The sequence below is a fragment of the Schistocerca cancellata genome, chromosome 8 (assembly GCF_023864275.1).
Source record: "Schistocerca cancellata isolate TAMUIC-IGC-003103 chromosome 8, iqSchCanc2.1, whole genome shotgun sequence".
NCBI lineage: Eukaryota > Metazoa > Arthropoda > Insecta > Orthoptera > Acrididae > Schistocerca > Schistocerca cancellata.
In genome coordinates this window covers 530,621,294-530,649,033 of record NC_064633.1, presented here as the reverse complement: position 1 = coordinate 530,649,033, position 27,740 = coordinate 530,621,294, and the positions used below count along the sequence as shown (strand labels likewise).

At 45.0% G+C, this 27,740-nt stretch overlaps 1 protein-coding gene across 1 annotated transcript in view; it reads right to left on the bottom strand.

Annotated features, from left to right (window-relative positions):
• Positions 1-27,740, bottom strand: part of LOC126095667 (proteoglycan 4) — a 407,646-nt gene that overhangs the window by 358,500 nt on the left and 21,406 nt on the right. The window contains exon 2 of the mRNA XM_049910423.1: positions 1,281-1,522. Coding sequence (XP_049766380.1) covers positions 1,281-1,522 — 242 coding nt within the window. The remainder of the gene's footprint in view (positions 1-1,280; positions 1,523-27,740) is intronic.

The following is a 27,740-nucleotide window of genomic DNA, read 5'->3' as shown; positions in this document are numbered from 1 at the left end:
GTATTACAATTTGAGAAGAACTGCGAGTACAGAAATCCTTCTTTTTAAGCGTAGGTGCATAAGTAGGATTATAAAAATAATGTGTTCATCAATGTTAATACTAACATTGCACACGTATCCCTTAAACTCAACCGTTCCACAACATATCGATAAAAGAATCGTTCTAATAATCTGGTACATGTTACTAACTAACCGAAAAGGCTGAAGAAGTATGTAAGCCACTTCCCGATCCAAAAGCGTGACGGTCCCTCGCACGAATCTGCCCAGCAGTTTACTGTCGAGATCCGGTGTGCCGGCCAGCCTGAGGATAGTTTTTAAGGCGGTTTTCCATCTACCTAGATGAGTGCGGGCTGGTTCCCCTTATTCCGCCTCAGTTACACAAGATTGGCGATTGCTGCGCAAACACTATCTCCATATATCCATACACCATAATTACCACGCAAACGTCTGGGATACGCTAGTCTGGTATGAGACGTTCCTGGGGCGGGATGGCGGGGGAGGGGGGAGGGGGTGGGCACTAGTGGCCGAACCATACGTTTCTAAGTTCCCGGCTTAATACATAAATACACACATGTACACCACTCAAACCGGGAGATTAAGTGAAAATATTCATAGAGCTGTAGTAATCGACAGAGGTTCGTTTCACTTGGTGGTGTGACATTGAGTCAAACCACTCAAAGGCGGAGGTTCAAAACATTCATATAGCCGACGTGGCTGTAGAGACTAATTTAATTTGGTTGTTTCATGTGACTGAAAAAAAGAGACTGAGGAATCGGTTATTAAGACCAGTCTGTTGTCCAGTCGCTATGGTGAGGCGTCTCCCACGTAGGCCTCGTGCGAGGGCTGAGGAGGGCAGGTGAGCAACTGGACTGATTCGTCGTCCTCAGGACGTCTCAGTCGGCTACGTGGCGTCCTCTATAGCTCCAATGCGCCTCCCTCCCACTGCGTAAGCACCGAGCGAGGTGGCGCAGTGGTAGCACACTGGACTCGCATTCGGGAGGACGACGGTTCAATCCCGCGTCCGGCCATCCTGATTTAGGTTTTCCGTGAATTCCGTAAATCGCTCCAGGCAAATGCTGGGATGGTTCCTTTGAAAGGGAACGGCCGACTTCCTTCCCCAGCCCTCCCTAATCCGACGAGACCGATGACCTCGCTGTTTGGTCTCTTCCCCCAAACAACCAACCAACCAACCCACTGCGTACACTTCGAGTTGACGCGACCGGTGCGACAACCTCTCGGCGAGGCCGGCGTGGCGGCGCAGTGAACCAACGCCGACCGGCCTTGCGGCCGGCGCCACCCCGGCGTCCAGCGATGAATGGCGGCCACGGCCGCCGCCGTTGCGCCGGATGCGTCATCGATCGAGGCAGGCGCGGCCAGCCGCCGGAACGCGTTCTCGTGCGCTTGGCCCAGGTGGGCGGAGGCGGGGGCGGCGCCGGTCTCCAGACTCCACAGCTTCCTCGCCGCTGCTCTGTCCGATACCGGCGTCTCCAGAGCCCCAGGCGCGGTCTCTAGGCTGACGTCTCTGTGAGGGATGGATGATCTGCTAGCGTCGTAATGAACTGGTAGTCACTTACTTACACTACTAGCCATTAAAATTGCTACACCAAGAAGAAATGCAGATGATAAACGGGCATTCATTGGACAAATGTCTTATACTAGAACTGACATGTGCTTACATTTTCACGCAGTTTGGGTGCATAGATCCTGAGAAATCACTACCCAGATCAACCACCTCTGGCCGTAATAACAGCCTTGATACGCCTGGGCGTTGAGTCAAACAGAGCTTGAATGGCGTGTACAGGCACAGCTGCCCATGCAGCTTCAACACGATACCACAGTTCATCAAGAGTAGTGACTGGCGTATTGCGACGAGCCAGTTGCTCGGCCACCATTGACCAGACGTTTTCAGTTGGTGAGAGATTTGGAGAATGTGCTGGCCAAGGCAGCAGTCGAACATTTTATGTATCCAGAAAGGCCCGTACAGAACCTGCAACATGGGGTCGTGCATTATCCTGCTGAAATGTAGGGTTTCACGGGGATCGAGTGAAGGGTAGAGCCACGGTTGTAACACATCTGAAATGTAACGTCCACTGTTCAAAGTGTCGTCAATGCGAACAAGAGGTGACCGAGACGTGTGACCAATCGCACCCCATACCATCACGCCGGGTGATACGCCAGTATGGCGATGACGAATACGCGCTTCCAATGTTCGTTTACCGCGATGTCGCCAAACACGGATGCGACCATCATGATGCTGTACACAGAACCTGGATTCATCCGAAAAAGCCGGTCGGAGTGGCCGTGCGGTTCTAGGCGCTGCAGTCTGGAGCCGGGCGACCGCTGCGGTCGCAGGTTCGAATCCTGCCTCGGGCATGGATGTGTGTGGTGTCCTTAGGTTAGTTAGGTTTAATCATTCTAAGTTCTAGGCGACTGATGACCTCAGAAGTTAAGTCGCATAGTGCTCAGAGCCATTTGAGCCATCCGAAAAAATGGCGTTTTGCTATTCGTGCACCCAGGTTCGTCGTCGAGTACACCATCGCAGGTGCTGCTGTCTGTGATGCAGCGTCAAATGTAACGGCATCCATGGTGTCCTAGCTGATAGTCCATGCTGCTGCAAACGTCGTCGAACTGGTTGTGCAGATGGTTGTTGTCTTGCAAACGTCCCCATCTGTTGACTCAGGCATCGAGACGTGGCTGCACGATCCGTTACAGCCATGCGGATAAGACGCCTGTCATCTCGACTGCTAGTGATACGAGGCCGTTTGGATCCAGCACGAGTTATTCGATATCGACCAACGCGAGCAGCAATGTCGCGATACGATAAACCACAATCGCGATAGACTACAATCCGACCTTTATCAAAGTCGGAAACGTGATGGTACGCATTTCTCCTCCTTACACGTGGCATCACAACGTTTCACCAGGCATCGCTGGTCAATTGCTGTTTGTGCATGAGAAATCGGTTGGAAACATTCCTCATGTCAGCACGTTGTAGGTGTCGCCACCGGCGCCAACATTGCGTGAATGCTCTGAAAAGCTAATCATTTGCATATCAGAGGATCTTCTTCCTGTCGGTTAAATTTCGCGTCTGTAGCACATCATCTTCGTGGTGTAGCAATTTTAATGGCCAGTAGTGTACATGTCCCATACATCATTTGAGCGATTATTTTATCAGCACGAGGTGGAACGAGTATGTTTACGTGATATATATATATATACTGAGGCGACAAAAGCCACGGGATAGCGATATGGACATATACAGATGGCGGTAATATTGCTTACACAATCTACGGAAAGGAATGACACTGGTGGAACTGTCATTTGTACCCAGGTGATTCATTTAAGAAGGTTAGGAACGTTATTATGGTCACACGACGGGAATCAACGGACTTTGAACTCGGGCCGATAGTTGGAGCTAGCCGAATGGGACATTACATTTCGGGAAGTGTTAGTGATTTCAATATCCCTAGTTCTATAATGTCATGAGTGTGCCGAGAATGCCAAATTTCAGGCATTACCTCTCAGCACGGACAACACAGTGGCCGACGGCCTTCTCTTAACGACCGAGAGGATCGGCTAACAGACAAGCAACACTTCGTGAAATATCCACAGACATCGATGTGGGTAGCACGAGGACAGCGCGCGGAAATTTGGCGTTAATGGGCTGTGGCAGCAGACGACCGACGCGACTGCGTTTGCTAACAGCGCGACATCGCCTGCATGGTTCTCCTGGGCTCGTGACCATATAGGTTCTACCGTAGACGACTGCTAAACCATAGCCTTGGTAGATGAGTTCTGATTTCACCTGATGCCGGCCGCTGTGGCAGAGTGGTTCTAGGCGCTTCAGTCTGGAACCGCGCGACCGCTACGGTCGCAAGTTCGAATCCTGCCTCGGGCATGGATGTGTATGATGTCCTTAGGTTAGTTAGGTTTAAGTACTTCTAAGTTCTAGGGGACTGATGACCGCAGATGTTAAGTCCCATAGTGCTCAGAGCCATCTGAACCATATCTGATGATAGGGTTCGAGTGTGTCACATACCCTATCAAGTTGTCAACAAGTCACTGTGCAAGCTGGTGGTGACTCCATAATGGTACATGCTGTGTTTGTATGGAATCGACTGGGTCCTCTGGTCCAATTAAACCGATCAATCATTCGAAATTGTTGTGTTCGGCTAGCTGGCGACCATTCGTTCCCAAAGAGCGTTGGAATTTTTGTAGATGACGATACATCTTGTCACCAGTCCTCAACTGCTCGCGATTGGTTTGAAGAACATTCTGTACATTCGAGCGAATGATTTGGCCACAGAGATCACCCGGCGTGCATCACATGGAACATCTATGGGACGTCACCGAGAGGTCAGCTTGTGCTTAAAATTCTGCACCGGCGACAGTTTCGCAATTACGGGCAGCTATAGAGGCAGCATGGCTATCTATGTCAGCAGGGGAGGTCCAACGACTTGTTGAGTTCATGCCACGCCGAGGTCACATTAGTATACATGTCTAGTGTTAATATTAATGAAGACTAGTGTTTGGTCCCACTCATGTAACTGCACTTATTTATTAATTAAGGTTTTTTATTTTCTACTAACTAACATATCTTAGAAGAAAGTTAAGGAAAGGCAAACCTACGTTTCTAGCATTTGTAGACTTAGAGAAAGCTTTTGACAATGTTGACTGGAATACTCTCTTTCAAATTCTAAAGGTGGCAGGGATAAAATACAGGGAGCGAAAGGCTATTTACAATTTGTACAGAAACCAGATGGCAGTTATAAGAGTCGAGGGACATGAAAGGGAAGCAGTGGTTAAGAAGGGAGTAAGACAGGGTTGTAGCCTCTCCCCGATGTTATTCAATCTGTATATTGAGCAAGCAGTAAAGGAAACAAAAGAAAAATTTGGAGTAGGTATTAAAATCCATGGAGAAGAAATAAAAACGTTGAGGTTCGCCGATGACATTGTAATTCTGTCAGAGACAGCAAAGGACTTGGAAGAGCAGTTGAACGGAATGGATGGTGTCTTGAAGGGAGGATATAAGATGAACATCAACAAAAGCAAAACGAGGATAATGGAATGTAGTCGAATTAAGTCGGGTGATGCTGAGGGTATTAGATTAGGAAATGAGACACTTAAAGTAGTAAAGGAGTTTTGCTATTTGGGGAGCAAAATAACTGATGATGGTCGAAGTAGAGAGGATATAAAATGTAGACTGGCAATGGCAAGGAAAGCGTTTCTGAAGAAGAGAAATTTGTTAACATCGAGTATAGATTTAAGTGTCAGGAAGTCATTTCTGAAAGTATTTGTATGGAGTGTAGCCATGTATGGAAGTGAAACATGGACGATAAATAGTTTGGACAAGAAGAGAATAGAAGCTTTCGAAATGTGGTGCTACAGAAGAATGCTGAAGATTAGATGGGTAGATCACATAACTAATGAGGAAGTATTGAATAGGATTGGGGAGAAGTGGAGTTTGTGGCACAACTTGTCCAGAAGAAGGGATCGGTTGGTAGGACATGTTCTGAGGCATCAAGGGATCACCAATTTACTATTGGAGGGCAGCGTGGAGGGTAAAAATCGTAAGGGGAGACCAAGAGATGAATACACTAAGCAGATTCAGAAGGATGTATGTTGCAGTAGGTACTGGGAGATGAAGAAGCTTGCACAGGATAGAGTAGCATGGAGAGCTGCATCAAACCAGTCTCAGGACTGAGGACCATAACAACAACAACAACAACTAACTAACAGTTTTTAAATAGAAATTTGTGAATGGAATATTGAATGAATTGAGGAGGAGAAATGGTTTCAAGTTAGATTTAAAACTTGCTTTGGCAACGGCCTTGCCGCGGTGGCTACACCTGTTCCCGTCACTTCACCGAAGTTAAGCGCTGTCGGGCGTGTCCAGCACTGGGATGGGTGACCATCCGGGCCGTTATGCGCTGTTGCCATTTTTCGGGGTGCATCTGCCTCGTGATGCCAATTGAGGAGCTAGTCGACCGAATAGTAGCGGCTCCGGTCAAAGAAAACCATTATAACTACCGGGAGAACGGTGTGCTGACCACGCGCCCCTCCTATCCGCATCCTCACCTCAGGATGACAGGGCGGTCGGATGGGTCCCGATGGGCCACTTGTGTCCTGAAGACAGAGTCCTTTTAAAACTTGCTTTGCTACCAGTCAGAGATTTAATTTATTGGGCAAATGATCAAAAAATTTTGTCGCTGTTTAATGAACTCCGCCGCGCGGGGTAGCCACGCGTCTTGCACGGTCCGCGCGGCTCCCTCCGTCGGAGGTTCGAGTTCTCCCTCTGGCACGGGTGTGCGCGTTGTCCTTAGCGTAAGATATTTAAATTAAATTAAGTAGTGGGCAAGTTTAGGGACCGATGACCTCAGCAGTTTGGTCCCGTAAGACCATACCACATTTTTTTTTTTTTTAAAGAAAAAAACTTTCTTTGTAACTGGTGAGTTACCCTAGAATATTATACTGTTGGACATTATTGAATGGAAATACGCGAAACATGTCAGGAGGTTAATTCGTTCGTTTCCAGGGTTAGTAATTATACGAAGAGCAATAGCAGCTGAACTTAATTATTTCAGAAGCTCAGTAATATGCTTCAAGTTTTTATTAATATGTAAACCAAAAAATTTGGAACAGTCTACACTGTATAACGACTCATGCTCATGTGCTGTTCTTCTGTTACTCGTACTCACTGTCATTACGTTTTAAGGACATGTGCTCATCTCTTACTTACGAACGTAAGACTGTTTTTACTAAATATGGCTTACCACTACGATTATTTACTGATGTGTTACAAGATGGTGTCTGTACGTCTGAAATTGTGAAATACAACTAGCTTTTTACACACGCGAAGTGTTAAGTGTTATTGACAAGGGATTTCAAATTGATTCCGTATTTATAGATTTCCAGGAGGCTTTTGATACTGTACAACACAAGCGGCTTGTAGTGATAGTGCGTGCTTATGGAATATACTCTCTGTTATGTGACTGGATTTGTAATTTCCTGACAGAGATGCCACAGTTCGTTGTAACTGACGAAATGTCATCGAGTAAAACAGAAGTGATTTCTGGCGTTCTCCAAAGTGGCATTATAGGTCCTTTACTGTTCATTACTTGTATGAACGATCTGGGACATAATCTGAGCAGCCACCTTAGGTTGTTCGCAGATGACGCTGTCGTTTACGACTAGCATAGTCATCAGAAGATCAAAACCAATTGCAAAACGATTTAGAAAAGTTATCTGTATGGTGCGGAAATTGGAAGTTGATCCTAAATAACGAAAAGTGTGAGGTCATCCACATGAGTGCTAAAAGGAATCCGTTAAATTTCTGTTACAGGATAAATCGGTCAAATATAAAGGCGTAAATTCAACTAAATACTTAGGAATTACAATTATGAACAACTTCAGTTGGAAACAACATACAGAAAATTTTGTGGGGAAGGCAAACCGAAGGCTGCGTTTATTGGCGGGACACTTAGAAAATGTAATACGTCTACTAAAGAGACTGTCTACACTACGCTTGTCCGTTCTCTTTTAGAATACTGCTGCGCGGTGTATGTTCCTTACCAGATAGGATTGACATAATATATCGGGAAACTTCAAAGAAGGGCAGCACGTTTTTGTATTATCGCGAAGTATGGCAGAAAGTGTCACTGAAATGTTACAGGATTTGGCGTGGACATCATTAAAATGAAGGCGCTTGTCGTTGAGGCGGAATATTTTCACGAAATTTCAGTTACCAATTTCCTCCTCCGAATGCGAAAATATTTTGTTGACTACATAGGGAGAAATGATCGTCATAATAAAATAAGGGAAATCAGAGATCGCAAGGAAAGATATAAGTGTCCGTTTTTTCCGCGCACTGTACGAGGTTGGAATAGTAGAGAATTATTGTGAAGGTGGTTGGATGAACTCTCTGCCAGACACTTAAATGTGATTTGCAATGTATACATGTAGATGAAGATTTAGAGATTTTGCTATTTTCGAGCAAAATATCTGATGAAGGCCAAAGCAGAGAGGATAACTACTGAGACTGACATTGCAAGAAAAGCCTTTCTGAAAAAGAGCAGTTTGTAGTGGAGTTTGTTAACACATAATATAAACCTAAGTGTAAGATGTCTTTTATGAAGGTTTCTTCTGGAGTGTCGCCTTATAGTAAGTAAAACGCATTTATAAGTTGTTACAAGAAGAGAACTGTGGTGATATAGAAGAATGCTCAAGTTTAGAAGGGTAGATCAAAAAGGAATAGTTAAACAGGTGATGAAGGGAAGTGTGTGGGTAGTGTCGGTGTGGGTGGAGGGTTAGGGAGGCAGAAATTGTATAAGGAGATCTAGGCATGAATACAATAAGCAGGTTCGAATGAATTTAGGTTCCCGTAGTTATTCATAAATAAATGGCATGATTAAAACTGGCATGAGGAAATAAAAAACAAGAAAAGAAGAGAAGCAGAGTAAGACAGTTATACAGCGTGGTCAGAAACAGTCCAAAAAGCTTGTAAAGGTGTTTCAGGTGAGGTTGTGCTGAGAAATAATTCATAAGAAAAAATTTCGACGCCTTGCACCAAGCTATTTAGCATTGAATTTCGCAAATAAGATTGTCACGCGCGCAGATTCAAGCAGCCGACCAGAGGCGGTGTCGCCAAACATGTTTTTCGTTCAAAAAAACGTAGCTTTCGCTCATCTAGCTTATAATTTTCGCTTCTGGATAAAGCACATTTCAACTTGTAATGAGCACTGCAACATGGGGTAACGCTCGAAACCCTAAACGTCTGTGTATTAGCGCATTTTGCGTGCGCACAATGGTGTGATTCGCTAAATTCGATTCTAAATAACTACGAAACGGCGCAACGTATCGAATTTTTTCTCAAAATTATTTCTCATCCCTCTACCCTCAAACACTTTTACAAGCTCTTCAGACTGTTTCTGACCACCCTGTATAAAAAAAATGAATTTGTGCTGATGGCTGGACTGTAACACCCTTTTCATTAGAAGAACTACAAATAGCTATAAGGGGCATTCAAAAAGAAATGAGCTATAGTCTGGAATGCGCAAACCGGTGACAGGAGGGTAATATCGTGGCGTGTGTAACGAGGTGTGATTCCGAGCCGGCCTCTGTGGCCGAGCGGTTCTAGGCGCTTCAGTCTGGAACCAAGCGGCTGCTACGGTCGCAGGTTCGAATTCTGCCTCGGGCATGGATGTGCGTGATGTCCTTAGGTTAGTTAGGTTTACGTAGTTCTACGTCTAGGGTACTGATGACTTCAGATGTTGGGTTCCATATTGCTTAGAGCCATATGAACCATTTTTTTGTGGTTGCGACCGGAGCGTGGAAGTTTACAGCCCGTCGCTAGAGGACACACGTGCACGTCGCGTGACTATACTATCTAGCAGCAGCGTGCATCAATCATCCAACGATGTAATTCGCATTGCAAACAGTGTCATGGAGGCATCAACAGAAGAGCAAAGCTGTGTAGTTCGTTTTCTGACTGCGGAAGGAGCAGGAGGAAGGGACATTCATCGACGAATGTCACAAGTGTACGGCGTTTGCAAGAGTCAAGGCGTATCACAAGCGCTTCAGGGAAGGATGGGTGTCGTTCGCTGATGATGCACGGTCTGGAGCACCACACTGCATTACCTATGAATCCTCAAGGTGCTGGATTCACTCATTACGCAGGACCGCCGAGTGACAGCCATAGCCGCCGTGGTCGGATTGAGCATCGGAAGTGTTCACACCATCATGAAGGAACGACTGCATCTACGCAAAGTGTGTGCCCAATGGGTGCCCCACAGTCTTTGATGCACGGTCTGGAGCACCACACTGCATTACCTATGAATCCTCAAGGTGGTGGATTCACTCATTACGCAGGACCGCCGAGTGACAGCCATAGCCGCCGTGGTCGGATTGAGCATCGGAAGTGTTCACACCATCATGAAGGAACGACTGCACCTACGCAAAGTGTGTGCCCAATGGGTGCCCCCCAGTCCTTAACCACACCAGGAAGCATGTCGAATGGCCTGCTGTCCTGCTCATCTGCAGCGCTATGCTCTGGGAGGGAATGCTTTCCTGGCACGAGTGGTGGCTGGATATGAGTCGTTGTGTCGTCACTTCGAACCAGAATCAAAACGACAAAGTCTCCAGTGGAAGCATCCAGGGTCACCAAGAAAAGCCAAGGCCGTCCACACGAGTGCAGGGAAGGTTATGCTGACACTGTTCTTTAACCAAGATGGCCCCCTTCTGATTCACTTCCTACAGCACGGGACAACAGTGAATGCCCAACGTGACCTCCCTTCGCCAAGCGATCAAATCAAAACGACCAGGCAATCTCACCCGTGAGGTCATTCTGTTGTACGACAATGCAAAGTCTCATACGGCCAACACAATCGCGGCACTCCTGCAGAAATTAAAATGGTTATCGGCTACCCTCAATACAGTCCGGACCTCTCTCCCTGAGATTACGACATTTTTGGCCCCTTTAAAAATGCTCAGAGGGGCAAACGATTCACCTCGGACGACGACGTCCAGCTACAGGTGAGGAACTGATTAACATCGCAGCCCCAGGAATGTTATGAGACAGCCATTCACCACCTTGTGTCACAGTGGGACAAGTGTCTCAACAGCCAGGGTCAATACTTCTAACACACAGGTACTGGTTTCTGTAATTATGCCTTCGGGTCATTTATTTTTGAACGGTCCTTATATATTTATACTAAACCAGTCAAAATTATAATTTCGAAATATTTATAGAAATTTATAGAAATTCCGAGAACGATAACAGGTGTGCTCAAAATTATTGGTAAAAAACAAAATCCTCGAGCGAGTAGGCCTTTTTAACTATCTGGACTACGACATTTCTTTTGATTAAGAATAAAAGTCCAAGATTTTAGGCTGTCTGTGGAACAATAAAAACAGCAAGAAATAATAAGACCGCTAAAGAAAAGTAATTGAAATTCTGTAATACAAGGAAGACATAAATCGAATAGAGACGTCAGAAGTTCCTCAGGTCAGTTAAAGGGTGTAAACTAGAATAGAGAACAAGGAACGAATATATTAAAAATTAGTGTAAAATATTTGCATTAATAGCAAAAGATCGAACACACATAAGCAACTGGTAGACAACGCAGCAAGACAGATATCCTAAAAAAGGTGTGTATTCTACAGCCAAAAGGTAGGAGACGTAGGTCGATTCAAGAAGCGATGGATCTAAGAAGCTAAAGCTGACACTGGTTCCTCGAACTTAATACAAAAAAAGGAGATAATTACTATAGTAATTCAGAGATGAAGAGACTTGCGCAGGACACACTAGCATGGAAAGTTGCATCAGTCCAGTCTTGGGACTGAAGATCACAACGGAAACATTATATATATATATATATATATATATATATATATATATATATATATATATATATATATATATATAGGAGCGATGTTCTTGAGGACAATATTACGGAAATGGAAGAGGAGGTAGATGAAGATGAAATGGGAAATAAGATACTGCGTGAAGAGTTTGACAGAGCACTGAAAGACCTGAGTCGAAACAAGGCCCCGAGAGTAGACAACATTCCATTAGAACTACTGACAGCCTTGGGAGAGCCAGTCCTGACAAAACTCTACCATCTGGTGAGCAAGATGCATGACAGGCGAAATTCCCTCAGACTTCAAGAAGAATATAATAATTCCAATCCCAAAGAAAGCAGGTGTTGACAAATGTGAAAATTACCGAACTATCAGTTTACTAAGTCACAGCTGCAAAATACTAACGCGAATTCTTTACAGACGAATGGAAAAACTGGTAGAAGCCGACCTCGGGGAAGATCAGTTTGGATTCCGGAGAAATGTTGGAACACGTGAGGCAATACTGACCCTACGACTTATCTTAGAAGAAAGATTAAGGAAACGTAAACCTACGTTTCTAGCCTTTGTAGATTTAGAGAAAGCTTTTGACAATGTTGACTGGAATAATCTCTTTCAAATTCTAAAGGTGGCAGGGGTAAAATACAGGGAGCGAAACGCTATTTACAATTTGTACAGAAATCAGATGGCAGTTATAAGAGTCGAGGGACATGAAAGGGAAGCAGTGGTTGGGAAGGGAGTGAGACAGGGTTGTAGCCTCTCCTCGTTGCTATTCAATCTGTATATTGAGCAAGCAGTAAAGGAAACAAACGAAAAGTTCGGAGTAGGTATTAAAATCCATGGAGAAGAAATAAAAACTTAGAGGTTCGCCGATGACATTGTAATTCTGTCACAGACAGGAAAGGACTTGGAAGAGCAGTTGAACGGAATGGACAGTGTCTTGAAAGGAGGGTATAAGATGAAAATCAGAAAATTAACAAAATAAAAACGAGGATAATGGAATGTAGTTGAATTAAGTCGGGTGATGCTGAGGGAATTAGATTAGGAAATGAGACACTTAAAGTAGTAAAGGAGTTTTGCTATTTGGGGAGCAAAATAAATGATGATGGTCGAAGTAGAGAGGATATAAAATGTAGACTGGCAATGGCAAGGAAAGCGTTTCTGAAGAAGAGAAATTTGTTAACATCGAGTATAGATTTAAGTGTCAGGAAGTCGTTTCTGAAAGTATTTGTATGGAGTGTAGCCATGTATGGAAGTGAAACATGGACGATAAATAGTTTAGACAAGAAGAGAATAGAATCTTTCGAAATGTGCTGCTACAGAAGAATGCTGAAGATTAGATGGGTAGATCACATAACTAATGATGAGGCATTGAATAGAATTGGGGAGAAGAGGAGTTTGTGGCACAACTTAACTAGAAGAAGGGATCGGTTGGTAGGACATGTTCTGAGGCATCAAGGGATCACAAATTTAGTACTGGAGGGAAGCGTGGAGGGTAAAAATCGTAGAGGGAGACCAAGAGATGAATACACTAAGCAGATTCAGAAAGATGTAGGTTGCAGTAGGTACTGGGAGATGAGAAGCTTGCACAGGATAGAGTAGCATGGAGAGCTGCATCAAACCAGTCTCAGGAATAGGGTGAACATCAATAAAACCGACAAACTGCGGTGACTGACTCCTGAATGGAAGTGAAGGAGAAAAGGTCCTAGACCATATGTCCGGAAATGCATCGCTGTCACGGTAAATTGCGCTGACGAATGAAAGTTCCCCCGACCACGTGACTTGTGTTCCTTGTGCTTTGAAGTTTCTGTGATTGACGCAGCGAAGTGTAAGCATCAGAATGATCTGTTATTCGTGTCGGGCACAATGCGAGATGGTGTCTGCGTACGGCCAAGCAGATGGAAACGGTCGAGAGGCATCACGGCTTTATCAAAACAAGTGCCCTCACAGACACCAGCCACATCAGACAACAGTTCACGCCCTTTTTGGGCGCATGTGTGATCATGGTTCCTTTCACACAGACGAACGTGCAAGGAGGCGGGGGAATGTGCGTACACTAAACTTGGAGTATTGGATTCTACAGGATATTGAGAAGAACCCTAGTACAAGCACCACGCAAGTGACCCACCAACACAGTGTAAGCCAAACTACGATTATGTGTATCCTGAATGACAGTGCATCCCATCGAGGGATGTTGTGACGTGGATGCTGTGCAGCTCTGTACTGTGTTCCAGGACGGTTTGCTATCGTTGCGCCTGCCGGAGTGGCCGTGCGGTTCTAGGCGCTACAGTCTGAGGCCGAGCGACCACTACGGCCGCAGGTTCGAATCCTGCCTCGGGCATGGATGTGTGTGATGTCCTTAGGTTAGTTAGGTTTAATTAGTTCTAAGTTCTAGGTGACTGATGACCTCAGAAGTTAAGTCGCATAGTGCTCGGAGCCATTTGAAACATTTTTTTGCTATCGTTGCACGCACATCGTCCATTTCCTGATACATGTTCATAGTACCTTTCTTCTTACATTTCCCATCAGGAACCGTTCCTGCTGTTTGTTGGTTTTATTAATGTTTACCCTGTATATATAACTGGTAGAAGCCGAGCTCGGGGAAGATCAGTTTGGATTCCGTAGAAATGTTGGAACACTTGAGGCAATACTGACCTTACGCCTTATCTTAGAAGAAAAAATGGCTCTGAGCACTATGGGACTCAACATCTTAGGTCATAAGTCCCCTAGAACTTAGAACTACTTAAACCTAACTAACCTAAGGACACCACACACACCCATGCCCGAGGCAGGATTCGAACCTGCGACCGTAGCAGTTCCGCGGTTCCGGACTGCAGCGCCAGAACCGCTAGACCACCGCGGCCGGCTATCTTAGAAGAAAGATTAAGGAAAGGGAAATCTACGTTTCTAGCATTTGTAGACTTAGAGAAAGCTTTTGACAATGTTGACTGGAATACTCTCTTTCAAATTCTAAAGGTGGCAGGGATAAAATATAGGGAGCGAAAGGCTATTTACAATTCGGAGTAGGTATTACAACCCATGGAGAAGAAATAAAAATTTTGAAGTTCGCCGATGACATTGTAATTCTGTCAGAGACAACAAAGGACTTGGAAGAGCAGTTGAACGGAATGGACAGTGTATTGAAAGGAGGGTATAAGATGAACATCAACAAAAGCAAAACGAGGATAATGGATTGTAGTCGAATTAAGTCGGATGATGCTGAGGGAATTAGATTAGGAAATGAGACACTTAAAGTAGTAAAGGAGTTTTGCTATTTGGGGAGCAAAATAAATGATGATGGTCGAAGTAGAGAGGATATAAAATGTAGACTGGCAATGGCAAGGAAAGCGTTTCTGAAGAAGAGGAATTTGTTAACATCGAGTATAGATTTAAGTGTCATGAAGTCTTTTCTGAAAGTATTATGGAAAGTATGTATGGAAGTGAAACGTGAAATATAAATAGTTTAGACGAAAAGAGAATAGAAGCTTTCGAAATGTGGTGCTACAAAAGAATGCTGAAGAGTAGATGGGTAACTATTGAGGAGGTATTGAATAGAATAGGGGAGAAGAGGAGTTTGGGGCACAACGTGACAAGAAGAAGGGACCGGTTGGGAGGGCATGTTCTGAGGCATCAAGGGATCACAAATTTAGCATTGGAGGGCAGCGTGGAGAGTAAAAATCGTAGAGGGAGATCAAGAGATGAATACAAAAAGCAGATTCATTATAAGGATGTAGGTTGCAGTAAGTACTGGGAGATGAAGAAGCTTGCACACGATAGAGTAGCATTGAGAGCTGCATCAAACCAGTCTCACAACTGAAGACCACAACAACAACTGTATATATACAGAGTGGAGGAAAAGTGTGTCATGAGCTTTTAATCCTGGATAGCCGATGCCAGTAGGAACCAAAATTACTGATATTATGTAGGTCGACAACGCATCATTTTTAAACTACAGAAACTTGGTGCTACGCGCTCGATTGGCCGTGGTGTTGCCCTGTTGCCGTTTGTCGGTTGACGGGAAGAACTATGGTTATCGGTTCACACATACAAACGTCCCTCGCCCCGTCACTGCTCCAACGTGATACGCACACGTGTCGAACAGTACACGTAACCTTCGCTTTGGAGCACACGCACGTCACCTGCGATTTAGTCATACAGTAAGCATGGCGGCACAGTATTCGTTTGAAGAACAGCGAGATATGGTTTTTGTTTATGGACTATCCGACTGTAATGCGCATCAATCTCTACGGTTGTATGAGGAACGGTACCCAGCAAGACACCACCCACACCCGCAAACGTTTTCAACAATACATCGGTGACCTGGCGAAACAGGCTCGTTAGTGGCATATCATGGTGATGCACGAAGACCTAGAACACGATGGGATGCTGCATTTGAAGAAATAGCTCTCTAGGGCTTCGAGGAAGCACCTACGACAAGTACTCGAGCGGTTGCACACTACATTGGCGACACTCATCGGTTAGTCTGGCAGGTTTCGAAGGATGACGACCGGCATCCATTTAGTTTCCACCCTGTCCGAGACATAAATCCTGTGGCGGACTATGAACACGGTGGTTTCTGCGACGTGTTACACGAGATCCCGACTTCCCCGTCATTGTGTTGTTTACCAACGAGTGCATCTTCAACTGGGATGACCTTTACAACCATCGAAACGTTCATTACTGGGCAAGGGAAAATCCTCACAACACGTACGTCCACCGACACTAGAACGGTTTTCGCTCAGCATTTGGGTAGGTATTGTGGGTGACCATCTGATTGGGCAAGTCCGTCTACCTCCTCGACTTACCAGAGAAAAAAACCCTGACTGTTTGCAAGAAACTCTACCCGGCCTGCTGGAAGATGTTCCCCTATACATACGGCTATGCATGTGGTTGCAGCTTCGTGGGGCGCCCACACATAACAGTCGTGCTGTGCAAGGGTATTTAAATGAACTATTCGACGGCCGGGTAATTGGCGGAGGTGCTCGGAGGACATGGCCCCCGCGATCGCCAGAGCTCACGCCACCGGACTTTTTCCTGTGGGGGTTCTTTAAGGTTGTAGTTCACCCTCCCGGACGCGAACCACCTAGAAACGAAGAGGAATTAATGCATCGCATTCAACAAGCCGACAATCACATCAGGGCAGTTCCTGGAATCTTTGAAAGAGTTCGGCAAAACAGCGTTCGACGTTACCAAGCTTGTGTCGCGTCAGAGGGACGCCATTTCGAGCACCTACTTTAAGTAAACAATGCCCTGGCTACAAAATATGTCCTTTTCAGAGCCGACACAATTTGTACCCTAACTAGCGGCTGTTGACGCGTTTGTTCCTGGTATGTACAGGGTTATTACAAATGATTGAAGCGATTTCACAGCTCTACAATAACTTTATTATTTGAGATATTTTCAAAATACTTTGCACACACATACAAAAACTCAAAAAGTTTTTTTAGGCATTCACAAATGTTCGATATGTGCCCCTTTAGTGATTCGGCAGACATCGAGCCGATAATCAAGTTCCTCCCACACCCGGCGCAGCATGACCCCATCAATGAGTTCGAAAGCATCGTTGATGCGAGCTCGCAGTTCTGGCACGTTTCTTGGTAGAGGAGGTTTAAACATTGAATCTTTCACAAAACCCCACAGAAAGAAATCGCATGGGGTTAAGTCGGGAGAGCGTGGAGGCCATGACATGAATTGCTGATCATGATCTCCACCACGACCGATCCTTCGGTTTTCCAATCTCCTGTTTAAGAAATGCCGAACATCATGATGGAAGTGCGGTGGAGCACCATCCTGTTGAAAGATGAAGTCGGTGCTGTCGATCTCCAGTTGTGGCATGAGCCAATTTTCCGCGGGCTACGCGTGAAACTTGCCCGCACGCGTTCAACCGTTTCTTCGCTCACTGCAGGCCGACCCGTTGATTTCCCCTTACAGAGGCATCCAGAAGCTTTAAACTGCGCATACCATCGCTGAATGGAGTTAGCAGTTGGTGGATCTTTGTTGAACTTCGTCCTGAAGTGTCGTTGCACTGTTATGACTGACTGATGTGAGTGCATTTCAAGCACGACATACGCTTTCTCGGCTCCTGTCGCCATTTTGTCTCACTGCGCTCTCGAGCGCTCTGACGGCAGAAACCTGAAGTGCGGCTTCAGCCAAACAAAACTTTATGAGTTTTTCTACGTATCTGTAGTGTGTCGTGACCATATGTCAATGAATGGAGCTACAGCGAATTTATGAAATCGCTTCAATCATTTGTAATAGCCCTGTATTATGAAATACAATGGATATGTCGGGACCCCGATGGGGTGCAGATTCCTCGTCTTGCGCCATAGGGTGGTGGGGTTTCGGGTTCCGCTGGATAGGTCAGGAGTCCACTACACGCAACAAGCGGCTACACGGGTAGCAGGGGTTGTGTGGCGTGGGCTGGGCGGTTTTTTTAGGTTAGATGGCCTCGGGCAAGTGCAGAAAGGGCAACAGCCTCAACGGGTGCGGGGCAAAGTCAGGACATGCGGGGACCAAGCAGCAATCGGTATTGTAATTGTAAACTGTCGAAGCTGTGTTGGTAAAGTACCGGAACTTCAAGCGCTGATAGAAAGCACCGAAGCTCAAATCGTTATAGGTACAGAAAGCTGGCTGAAGCCAGAGATAAATTCTGCCGAAATTTTTACAAAGGTACAGACGTTGTTTAGAAAGGATAGATTGCATGCAACCGGTGGTGGAGTGTTCGTCGCTGTTAGTAGTAGTTTATCCTGTAGTGAAGTGGAAGTTGATAGTTCCTGTGAATTATTATGGGTGGAGGTTACACTCAACAACCGAGCTATGTTAATAATTGGCTCCTTTTACCGACCTCCCGACACAACAGCATTAGTGGCAGAACAACTGAGAGAAAATTTGGAACACATTTCACATAAATTTTCTCAGCATGGTGAAGATTTCAATTTACCAGATATAGACTGGGACACTCAGATGTTTAGGACGGGTGGTAGGGACAGAGCATCGAGTGACATTATACTGACTGCACTATCCGAAAATTACCTCGAGCAATTAAACAGAGAACCGACTCGTGTAGATAACATCTTGGACCTACTGATAACAAACAGACCCGAACTTTTCGACTCTGTATGTGCAGAACAGGGGATCAGTGATCATAAGGCCATTGCAGCATCCCTGAATAAGGAAGTTAATAGGAATATTAAAAAAAGGGAGGAAGGTTTATCTGTTTAGCAAGAGTAATAGAAGGCAGATTTCTGACTACCTAACAGATCAAAACGAAAATTTCTGTTCCGACACTGACAATGTTGAGTGTTTATGGAAAAAGTTCAAGGCAATCGTAAAATGCGTTTTAGACAGGTACGTGCCGAGTAAAACACTGAGGGACGGGAAAAACCCACCGTGGTACAACAACAAAGTTAGAAAACTACTGCGAAAGCAAAGAGAGCTCCACTGCAAATTTAAACGCAGCCAAAACCTCTCAGACAAACAGAAACTAAACGATGTCAAAGTTAGCGTAAGGAGGGCTATGCGTGAAGCGTTCAGTAAATTCGAAAGTAAAATTCTATGTACTGACGTGACAGAAAATCCTAGGAAGTTCTGGTCTTACGTTAAATCAGTAAGTGGCTCAAAACAGCATATCCAGACACTTCGGGGTGATGAAGCCATTGAAACAGAGGATGACACGCGTAAAGCTGAAATACTAAACACCTTTTTCCAAAGCTGTTTCACAGAGGAAGACCGCACTGCAGTTCCTTCTCTAAATCCTCGCACAAACGAAAAAATGGCTGACATCGAAATAAGCGTCCAAGGAATAGAAAAGCAACTGGAATCACTCAACAGAGGAAAGTCCACTGGACCTGACGGGATACCAATTCGATTCTATACAGAGTACGCGAAAGAACTTGCCACCCTTCTAACAGCCATGCACCGCAAGTCTCTAGAGGAACGGAAGGTTCCAAATGACCCTTCAAGAAGGGTCGTCGAGCAGATGCGCAAAACTATAGACCTATATCTCTGACGTCGATCTGTTGTAGAATTTTAGAACATGTTTTTTGCTCGAGTATCATGTCGTTTTTGGAAACCCAGAATCTACTATGTAGGAATCAACATGGATTCCAGAAACAGCGATCGTGTGAGACCCAACTCGCTTTATTTGTTCATAAGACACAGAAAATATTAGATACAGGCTCCCAGGTATATGCTATTTTTCTTGACTTCCGGAAGGCGTTCGATACAGTTCCGCACTGTCGCCTGATAAACAAAGTAAGAGCCTACGGAATATCAGACCAGCTGTGTGGCTGGATTGAAGAGTTTTTAGCAAACAGAACACAGCATGTTGTTCTCAATGGAGAGACGTTTACAGACGTTAAAGTAACCTCTGGCGTGCCACAGGGGAGTGTTATGGGACCATTGCTTTTCACAATATATATAAATGACCTAGTAGATAGTGTCGGAAGTTCCATGCGGCTTTTCGCGGATAATGCTGTAGTATACAGAGAAGTTGCAGCATTAGAAAATTGTAGCGAAATGCAGGAAGATCTGCAGCGGATAGGCACTTGGTGCAGGGAGTGGCAACTGACCCTTAACATAGACAAATGTAATGTACTGCGAATACATAGAAAGAAGGATCCTTTATTGTATGATTATATGATAGCGGAACAAAGACTGGTAGCAGTTACTTCTGTAAAATATGTGGGAGTATGCGTGCGGAACGATTTGAAATGGAATGATCATATAAACTTAATTGTTGGTAAGGCGAATACCAGGTTCAGATTCATTGGGAGAGTCCTTAGAAAATGTAGTCCATCAACAAAGGAGGTGGCTTACAAAACACTCGTTCGACCTATACTTGAGTATTGCTCATCAGTGTGGGATCCGTACCAGATCGGGTTGACGGAAGAGAGATCCGAAGAAGATCGGCGCGTTTCGGCAAGGGTTATTTGGTAACCGTGATATCGTTACGGAGATGTTTAACAAGTGGCAGACTCTGCAAGAGATGCGCTCTGCATCGCGGTGTAGCTTGCTCGCCAGGTTTAGAGAGGGTGCGTTTCTGGATGAGGTATCGAATATATTGCTTCCCCCTACTTATACCTCCCGAGGAGATCACGAATGTAAAATTAGAGAGATTCGAGCGCGCACGGAGGCTTTCAGACAGTCGTTCTTCCCGCGAACCACACGCGACTGGAACAGGAAAGGGAGGTAATGACAGTGGCACGTAAAGTGCCCTCCGCCACACACCGTTGGGTGGCTTGCGGAGTATAAATGTAGATGTAGATGTAGATTCGCCGCCAGCCCCCTAAGTGGAAGGCTGGTGCATTACCGCCGAGCGTACGGGATGCCTTGGATACATCGCGATCTCCGGCAGCAAAAGCATTCGCGGCTATACGTTATCCAGAGCATCCGGTAACAGGCCAATCACGCGACCAATCGGAGCGCGTGGTGCCAAGTTTCTGTAGTTTAAACATGGTGCGTTGTCGACCTACACAACATTAGTAATTTTGGTTTCTACTGGCATCAGCTATCCAAGGTTAAAATTTCGTGACACAATTTTTCTCCACACACACACACACACACACACACACACACACACACACACACACATATATATATATATATATATATATATCTGTGTGTGTGTGTGTGTGTGTGTGTAGAAAAATTGTGTCACACATATATATATATATATATATATATATATATATATATATATATATATATATATGTGTGTGTGTGTGTGTGTGTGTGTGTGTGTGTGTGTGTGTGTGTTAGGAAAATGAGTGCAGATTTGTAGTGATTGGTGCCTTAATATGTACCCAGTCCATCGTGTTAGTCGTTTTGCCTCTGCATTTAACAGTCGTCCTCTTGCCACACCTAAAACATGCTATTCCGGATAGCTATAATTATTAGTCTGTCAATGAAGTAAATACTGATGTAATGTTGTTCAGTACACTGTTTTCATTCACCAATAAAAATACCTGCACTTATAACCCTAATACGTTATATAGTTTCACCCCAGAGGGTGAACTGAAACCATTACGTAGCACTGGCTTATTTGTTCTTATCTTCCCAAAACTTGCTCATCATTTAACTTTAAGGCTTTTTGCTTTCTTACCTCCAGGGGTTTTTAAGTTTCAAGTTTCTTCCCGTTCGGTTCGTGGCAATGAAATGTGTACTGATTTCATTCCTATATCTAATCCGGTAGTGGGTCAATGCCGATTCCGGTGCGCTCACTATGGGCGTCTACCAATCAATGTATTTTGTATTGTCGGATTCCGTTGATGGCGTGGAAGGTCAAGTGAGAGTCGTCCATTGATGCTACAGGACCTCAGAATTTCATACGTCTTTTCCGTACAAGTGAGGTGAACCGCTCAGTAAGTGAATACAGTTCTTCCGAGTTTTTGCGCGTCAAGATAAAACAACATTATTATTATTATTATTATTACCTTAATTTTAAATTAATACACTGGCACATTCCATAATGGCAGTGTTTCAGTAGATATAAGGAATGTAAAAAAAAATTGCTTCTCTGTCTCGAATGACTTCGATGTCGACTGGACGTTACGCCTTCGCCTTCTCTTCTTTTTTAACATTTTGTTTAATACAGACGAATTATCCTGCAGAAATTGCAGCGGAGCTTTATATCGATAACTAGTTGGGGCCATGCCGTTCCGCCATTTTGCATCTGTTCCATGCTATGCTTGCGGAGGAGGTGACGAGGTGACAGATTCAGAAGTGTCGAACCTGAACAGCTGATGCTCAAGTAATTGTTGGATGATGAGGAAGGCCGGCACAGTAGTAATGGCCATTATCTCTTGTTATTACCCGGGACATTGTCTCCAGGCACAATGGGAAGAGATGAGTCTTTAGTTTTCGGTTGTCACCGTGAATAGGAATAGCAGACACAGTCACCGAAAACGCAGCGGTTACATATTTTCTTCTCCGAACACTTCTGAGCTGTAACCATTGTTCTAACACCCTTGTTCAACGCTCGAGTAATTGCTGAAATGTGCCTCAGGCTCCCGAACAAAAGTTCTACTTCGTTGTGGCAGCCCTTGCCAACATTATTCGGACCAGTTTTTATTTGAAGCGCTGTATCAGATGACTGATAACAAAGATACAATAATATGGAGTATCCTAACAAATTTCTGACCAGCTCGAAAGAATTTTTATCCATAAGATCAAGTACTTTCTATTGGACGGAAAATGTTCTAGAACAGGTAAAGTAACATCCGAAGGAAGCATTATAAGAAGCGAGGAAAAACATTATGAACAAATTAGTAGCGAGCTGGTCTATCTTAGCTAGTGCACTAAACCGGTGATTCTGCGTGGTATTGATTAGACAAGCTACTGGTGTATTTTTCGATGTGCGTGGCACCACATACCTACAAAAAAATCACGAAATTTTCTCAAACTACATGCCGGCGGTTTAAAGCGCGGAACTGCCGTCCGATATCGTACCAGATGTGTTACATCGGGTCCAGATCAGGCGAATATGATGGCTAAGACATCAACGTGAGTTCACAATCGTGCTTCTCAAACCAATGCAGTATGATTCTGTTCTAGGACAATTACGCTGCTGAAAGATGCCATCATCTTTATGGCAGATATCAAGCTTGAAGGAATGGACGTGGTACGCAACAATGTTCATAAAGTCCGAAGGTGCCATGGTGCCTACTGCGGTGGCGGTGCGGAAAGTGAACGTCGTTCCAGTGCGGCGCTGGTATATGTGCGCAGAGCGACTCAATTACCACATCTTCATGTTCTCTGATTGAGTAACTTTCCAGGTTTGAAAGTATGAACCCCATTTCTTAACCCATTCGATTTTTATAACTTCAAAATATGGGCACTGTAATAAGAAAAAGATCCAGTAAAATGTGAAGTGCGAGTAGTAATAAGATTTATTTCGGCGTAAAGCGTTTCAGCAGCAGACATTCATCGTTAATTTGTGTTGTGTTTTGGTTGAAGGTGTTATGTAGAAATGTGTCCGATTTCTTAAAATGGTATAATAAACATTCGTGACAAAGGGAGGGGGATAGGCCGTTTGTTGTGGTTGCTCTTGTCAAGAAAATTGACGAAACCGTGAAAATTCTAGATTCATCATCTCTGAACTTTATGAACAATTGCCGCAAACATCTCTTGCGGTTTTTTACGAGGTTGTCACCGATAACTTAGGCTGCCAAAAGTCCTGGGCTCAGTGAGTTTCTAAATTGCTCACAGAGATCCACAAAACCAAATGAATGGGCTGTGCCTTCCTTTCAAACTACGACACGACAGGAGATTTTTTGAGAGAATTGCTCATCAGTCGGTAGAAACAGTCAGGATCGCAGAATATCTCATCTGTTAACATGACCGGTTTTAGCACTTTTAATCATTCAATACATGAGATAATTTGCTATCTTTACTGTTTTTACTAACTGATCATCAAGAACAGATCGCTGATGGCACCTTACCATATTGGTTATGATTGAGAATTATGACTGGTGACGAAACTTGAGTGGTATACGCAAAAGCCTAAAAGTGGCTTGCTTCGCAGCACTTCGATGATGACGACGACGAATCTCAAAATGCCTTGAAAGAGTGGCTACGCACCTCAGCGGGCAGAATTACAAGAAGGAATTTGCAAGTTAGTGAAATGCTATGACAAATGCTTTTACGTATTGAAATTGTGACTATGTTCAAAAATAGCTTAAAGCTGTATTTTCAATACGTACACATAATTTTTTTCTGTGTAGGCTACATCTTTTTCTCTATGTCAGTTTTTTCTTTACAGTAAAGCAGAGATTACTTTCTGAACTGTCGTCGTATTGCTAGACTAGGTCCTCTGAATGCCCAGGTGAGTGCATCCCATGGCGGAATACTGCCTGCATCCGCAGCGTTGAGCATGTTTCGAATTGCCCTTTACTTGGGTGGCAGCTTGTCATGAGGGGGCCATCTACCAGGTGTAATGGTAACAAGACATTTTCGACCGGGCGACGCGTATCAGTGCTCACTGAAAACCCAACTGATGATGTTATGGGCTAATGCTGCACAGCCACATGTCCAACAACGTCCGCTGACACTTTGTTGCGAAACACCTGTGTCTGCACTAGTATTGTACTCTGCTGTGAAATGTGCTACTGACTGCCGTCTATCGTGCTTTACCGAGCATGCAAACCTCCGAATTCCAAGTTCTGAGACATAGGCCTCCAACATCTACGCTCGTTCCCATGCGCCTGGCCATAACAACCCACGGTTTGTGAAAGTCACTTACGTCAGTGGATTTCCCCGTTTGCGATCCGTATCGTTGCTAGGACGAGTCCCGATTCGTCTTCGTTCCTCTTACATACACTGCTTGACAGCTGCTAAGGGACAACTGATACTTGCTAAGGAGCAACTGACAGTCGCTGCCGAACAAATGCTATGGGACACCCGACCTATGATAGTAAAAGTACGAGGTGCATTCAAGTTCTAAGGTCTCCGATTTTTTTTCTCCAGACTGGAAAGAGATAGAAACATGCGCATTGTTTTAAAATGAGGCTGCGTTCATTGTCAATACGTCCCAGAGGTGGCAGCACCGTACGGCAGATGGAATTTTACCGCCAGCGGCGAGAATGAGAACTGTTTTAAATACTTAATATGGCGACGTTTACCTTACTTGAACAGTGTGCAATCATTCGTTTTCTGAATTTGCGTGGTGTGAAACCAATTGAAATTCATCGACAGTTGAAGGAGACATGTGGTGATGGAGTTATGGATGTGTCGAAAGTGCGTTCATGGGTGCGACAGTTTAATGAAGGCAGAACATCCTGTGACAACAAACCGAAACAATCTCAGGCTTGCCGGTCTGACGACATGATCGAAAAAGTGGAGAGAATTGTTTTGGGGGATCGCCGAATGATTGTTGAACACAATCCTGTGCACACAATCCTGCATGACAATCTGAAAATGCGAAAAGTGTCATCCAGGTGGGTGCCATGAATGCTGACGGACGACCACATGGCTGCCCGTGTGGCATGTTGCCGAGCAAAGTTGACGCGCAACGACAGCATGAATGGGACTTTCTTTTCGTCGGTTGTGACAATGGATGAGACGTGGATGCCATTTTTCAATCCAGAAACAAAGCGCCAGTCAGCTCAATGGAAGCACACAGATTCACCGCCACCAAAAAAAATTTCGGGTAACCGCCAGTGCTGAAAAAATGATGGTGTCCATGTTCTGGGACAGCAAGGGCGTAATCCTTACCCATTGCGTTCCAAAGGGCACTACGGTAACAGGTGCATTCTACGAAAATGTTTTGAAGAACAAATTCCTTCCTGCACTGCAACAAAAACGTCCGGGAAGGGCTGCGCGTGTGCTGTTTCACCGAGACAACGCACCCGCACATCGAGCTAACGATAAGCAACAGTTTCTTCGTGATAACAACTTTGAAGTGATTCCTCATGCTCCCTACTCACCTAACCTGGATGCTAGTGACTTTTGGCTTTTTCCAACAATGAAAGACACTCTCCGTGGCCGCACATTCACCAGCCGTGCTGCTATTGCCTCAGCGATTTTCCAGTGGTCAAAACAGGCTCCTAAAGAAGCCTTCGCCGCTGCCATGGAATCATGGCGTCAGCGTTGTGAAAAATGTGTACGTCTGCAGGGCGATTACGTCGAGAAGTAACGCCAGTTTCATCGATTTCGGGGGAGTAGTTAATTAGAAAAAAAATCGGAGGCCTTAGAACTTGAATGCACCTCGTAAATGTAGAGGACGGGAGGTGTTAACTGCAGCGAAGTCTGTGCACGAATGCTCTGTATACATTCAACATTCATGTAGTACAGTATCTGACAAAGGTTGTTGTTGAACCGATCACTGTAACATTCCGTGTGGTACAGCAACATGTCTGCAAGACATCATTCGAGTGCTTACGATCGTGGACGAGCAGTTGAACGGGTCGAAACCTGTCAAAGTGTCACTAGTGTGACCAAGAAATGGGTGTGTCCAGAAGCACCGTCTCGCGGTTGAAAATAGCCGCTGCAGCTGGAAATGCTATGCGAAACCATGACGGAGATCTAGACGGTCCACCACACAGTTACAGAGGATCAATAAGTAGCCCTAGTAGGCAAAAGAAACAGACAGCTTGTAACACCGAAAATGCAGATAAAATACCTTCTGCACCATCCAAAAATTTCTCCGTTTTATATCCGTCGATAACTTCTACTGTACTTCTGTTTCTACATCTGTAAGCTTTATTACAGAAACTATATTTACACTACTGGGCAATAAAATTGCTGCACCACGAAGATGATGTGCTACAGACGCGAAATTTAACCGACAGGAAGAAAATGATGTGATATGCAAATGATTAGCTTTTCAGAGCATTCTCACAAGGTTGGCGCCGGTGGCGACACCTAAAACGAGCTGACATGAGGAAAGTTTCCAACCGATTTCTCAAACACAAACAGCAGTTGACCGGTGTTGCCTGGTGAAACGTTGTTGTGATGCCTCTTGTAAGGAGGAGAAATGCGTACCATCACGTTTCCGACTTTGATAAAGGTCGGATCGTAGCCTATCGCGATTGCGGTTTATCGTATCACGACACTGCTGCTCGCGTTGGTCAAGATCCAATGACTGTTAGTAGAATATGGAATCGGTGGGTTCAGGGGGGTAATACGGAACGTCCTGCTGGATCCCAACGGCCTCGTATGACTAGCAGTCGAGATGACAGGCATCTTATCCACATGGCTGCAACGGATCGTGCAGCCACGTCTCGATCACTGAGTCAACGGATGGGGACGTTTGGAAGACAACAACCATCTGCACGAACAGTTCGACGACGTTTGCAGCAGCATGGGCTATAAGTTCGGAGACCACGGCTGAACCTGGATGCACGAATGGCAAAACGTCAGTTTTTTAGATGAATCCAGGTTCTGTTTACAGCATCATGATGGTCGCATCCGTGTTTGGCAACATCGCGGAGAACGCTCATTGGAAGCGTGTATTCGTCACCGCCATACTGGCGTATCACCCGGCGGTATGGGGTGCGATTGGTCACACGTCTCGGTCAGCTCTTGTTCGCATTGACGGCGCTTTGAACAGTGGACATTACATTACAGATGTGTAACGACCCTGGCTCTACCCTTCATTCGATCCCTGCGAAACCTCACATTTCAGCAGGGTAATGCACGACCGCATGTTGCAGGTCCTGAACGGGTCTTTCTGGATACAGAAAATGTTCGACTGCTGCCGTGGCCAGCACATTCTCCAGATCTCTCACCAACTGAAAACATCTGGTCAATGGTGGCCGAGCAACTGGCTCGTCACGATACGCCAGTCACTACTCTTGATGAACTGTGGTATCGTGTTGAAGCTGCATGGGCAGCTGTGTCTGTAGACGCCATCCAAGCTCTGTTTGACTCAATGCTGAGGCGTATCG